The sequence below is a fragment of the Bufo gargarizans genome, chromosome 1 (genome assembly GCF_014858855.1).
Source record: "Bufo gargarizans isolate SCDJY-AF-19 chromosome 1, ASM1485885v1, whole genome shotgun sequence".
NCBI classification, from domain to species: Eukaryota; Metazoa; Chordata; class Amphibia; order Anura; family Bufonidae; genus Bufo; species Bufo gargarizans.
The window spans coordinates 736,967,319-736,971,073 of record NC_058080.1 but is presented as its reverse complement, the minus strand read 5'-3'; the positions used below and the strand labels follow the sequence as shown (position 1 = coordinate 736,971,073).

Here is a 3,755-nt window from a genome sequence, read left to right as displayed (position 1 = left end):
ATGATGGGAGGATCTGTCGTCTGTCTCTCCTTTTCCATCATTGTCGGCAGTAATGTTGTCAGCAGTTTGTTCTTCAGTAGCTCTTCTGTGGGATCAGACCAGATAGTCTTCTCCTCCGCGCACTAGTCATTAGTGAGCCTTGTACTTTGATGTGGATTCTATCTCTTGAAATTTACCTCAAAAGCAGAGGTGTCCTCGGGTTCTGTAGAAGGCTCATAAAAGGATTCACTCCCCCCAGCCATATATATCTGTATGCTCATTCTTAAAATGTACTATTGTGGAAAAGGAGCCATCGGCCCACTGCCCGACATTTGCTCTCATAGACCAGAGGATACTTTGGGCCTGTAGCCTGCTAGGTGCTGAGACCTCGGCATAGGTGGTGAGACACAGAATATTTGTTATTTCCCCCCGATATATAAACCTAGAAGTGAAGGAGCTGAGAGTAGAGTCTGGTCAATAGACAGATCTACAGGAGGCCATGTATTCAGTCACTGTGTGCTTGTGTCTCCACAGATGGATCCAGGAGGAGAAATCCACCAGAGAGATTTCCTCGTCCTCTGTATTCCCAGGACTGTCCAGAGGAGAAGGTCCTGGAGAATCTTCAGGTAGATGGAGCTGAGCCCTATACACATCTATATAGGGGGGTCCTGCAGTCATAGAGGGGTCATAGATTGTGGGGGTCTCTTATGTGGATTTGTTAGATTTCCCACCTGTCTGCTGTATTGTACTGAATTGTTACAGATGACAAATCAGGGGGAAGATCTGACTGATATTAAAGTAGAGGATGAAGAAGAGAGGATGATGGGCGATCCCCCGTGTAAGAGTGAGGAGGAGGAGGACATACCAGGAGATGTCATCACAGGTATGGAATCATGAATGGAGAAAGTGACTTCAGATTCTGCCCTTGGTGTCTTCACAGCAGGAGGAGAATCTGATCACCGGCTGCTGCTCTTTAATTGGAGATGTCCCCATCACATCATGTAGTGTTTCCCTTATCCAGCTGACAGTTATCACCGCGGATAATGCAGTCACAGCTTTTGTGTCTTTGATATCATGATGAGTTATATGTACCTCGTGCAGGAATTACATGCCGCCAGTGACCTTCGTGTACTGTCATTGTGCATTGAGGCTTTGCAAAGATGTATGGATTATTATTTTTTTCATAATGGTTAAAAGGGTTTTGCAGTGTGAGATATCAGCAGCAGAGGAGGAGGTACATTAAAAAGAGCTTGTCAGGTAATCCATAGGTGGGCATTATAGTATGAACTTTACTAGTAAAACCACCAGGTCCATCAGGTCTAAGAGATTGTTTAATAGTGAATGCAGTTTGTGATGAGGAATGTTGTGATAGATCCTCTTATGTAAACTTATTGTATTAGTGTGATGCCCACTTGGCATAGAAATGTCAAATATGTTCTCAAAAGACAGGCTTGTTGGGTTTTTCACGATTTTTAGCTAGATTTGGGTAATAAAATTAGGTGTAGACCAGAATCCTGAACTTTGTGTTATAGAAAACTTTAAAAGGCTGGAGTCACACATTCAGTTTTGGTGCTGCTTTTTCAACCAAAGCCAGAAGTGTCTTGAAAATACATGACTTACTATATACCTCTAGTTCCTGCTGGATACACTTCCAGCCTAATAGGAAATCTATAAATTTGTCTACTCTAGATTATTAAAAATGCGCCTTTTTTTTTTTTTTTTTTAGCAGAAAATCCCAGTACAAATTCTGAAGGAAATTTGTTGTCACTAAATTATAAAGTAGAAGATGAAGATATGCAGCGCTCTTCAGGAGAAAATATTAATGTACATCCAGGACTTCACAGTACATATAATCTTTCTAATCATGAGGAACTTTCTCTTGACCAGAAAGAGGGTGAAATGTTTCACTGTGGTAAAGAGTTCACAAAAAGATCAAGTCTTTCTACATATAGAAGAATTTGCACCGGAGAGAAGCCATACTCCTGTTCAGAATGGGGGGAGTGCTTTACAGATAAAACACATCTTGTTAGACATAAAAAAAGCCACATAGGAGAGATGTTTAAGTGTTCAGAATGTGGACAAGGTTTTAAAATCAAATATAATCTTATTATACATGAGAGAATTCACACAGGAGAGAAACCATTTTCATGTTCAGAATGTGGGAAATGTTTTACTAATAAATCAAATCTAGTTATACATGAGAGAAGTCACACAGGACAGAAGCCATATTCATGTTCAGAATGTGGGAAATGTTTTACTAATAAATCAAATCTAGTTATACATGAGAGGAGAAATCACACAGGAGAGAAGCCATATTCATGTTCAGAATGTGGGAAATGTTTTACACAAAAATCAGATCTTGTTAGACATGAGAGACATCACACAGGAGAGAAGCCATATTCATGTTCAGAATGTGGGAAATGTTTTACACAAAAATCAAATCTAGTTATGCATGAGAGAAATCACACAGGAGAGAAGCCATATTCGTGTTCAGAATGTGGGATATGTTTTAAAGATCAATTAGGTCTTGTTAGACATAAGAGAAGAAGTCACACAGGAGAGAAGCCATATTCGTGTTCAGAATGTGGGAATTGTTTTACAAATAAATGGAATCTAGTTATACATGAGAGAACTCACACAGGAGAGAAGCCATATTCATGTTCAGAATGTGGGAAATGTTTTACACAAAAATCCAATCTAGTTATACATGAGAGAAGTCACACAGGAGGGAAGCCATATTCGTGTTCAGAATGTGGGAAATGTTTTACAATTAAATCAAATCTAGGTAAACATGAGAGAACTCACACAGGAGAGAAGCCATATTCCTGTTCAGAATGTGGGAAATGTTTTACACAAAAATCTGATCTTGTTAGACATAAGAGAAGTCACACAAAAGAGAAGCCATATTCGTGTTCAGAATGTGGGAAATGTTTTACACAAAAATCATATCTAGTTATACATGAGAGAAGTCACACAGGAGAGAAGCCGTTTTCGTGTTCAGAATGTGGGAAAGGCTTTAAAATCAAATCACATCTTGTTATACATGAGAGAATTCACACAGGAGAGAAACCATTTTCATGTTCAGAATGTGGGAAATGCTTTAGAAAGAAATCAAATCTAGTTATACACAAGAGAACTCACACAGGAGAGAAGCCATATTCATGTTCAGAATGTGGGAAATGTTTTACACAAAAATCTAATCTTGTCACACATCAGAGAAGTCACGCAGGAGCAAATTTATGAAATCAGCAGATTCCATTTGGGTACAAATAAATTCAAACCAAAGTGAGAGTGCTCAGATTGCCCTAATAAATTGTGAATGACATTCTGAAGTCTTGTAGGGTTTTAACGTCAAGGCAGCATTGGCAGTCTTAAAGTGGCAGTGAAATATATAGATATGGATAACAGACGGTGGCCGGTGGTAATAAGCAAACTGTTTAACAACACATTGCTCTTTTGGCTTTGTTATGCTTTTTAACCACTTTAAGGACCACAGGTTTATACCCCCCTAGTGACCAGGCCCTTTTTTTTACAAATCGGCACTCCACAACTTTAACAGTTTATTGCTCGGTCATGCAACTCACCACCCAAATTAATTTTACCTCCTTTTCTTCTTACTAATAGAGCTTTCATTTGGTGGTATTTCATTGCTGCTAACATTTTTACTTTTTTGTTATTAATTGAAATTTTTGCAAAAAAAATGACATTTTTCACTTGTAAATTTGTTTCTTTTTTAAAACGACATCCATAAATAAATTTTTCTCTAAATTTATTGT

At 38.4% G+C, this 3,755-nt stretch overlaps 1 protein-coding gene across 1 annotated transcript; it reads left to right on the top strand.

Moving 5' to 3' along the window:
- The first annotated feature begins 807 nt into the window (after positions 1 to 807).
- LOC122924902 (zinc finger protein OZF-like) lies at positions 808 to 3,551 on the top strand. Its single transcript, XM_044276443.1, has 2 exons — positions 808 to 862; positions 1,706 to 3,551. The coding sequence occupies exon 2, from the start codon at positions 1,774 to 1,776 to the stop codon at positions 3,220 to 3,222; it is 1,449 nt and encodes a 482-aa protein (XP_044132378.1). The 5' UTR covers positions 808 to 862; positions 1,706 to 1,773; the 3' UTR covers positions 3,223 to 3,551.
- Positions 3,552 to 3,755: the final 204 nt, after the last annotated feature.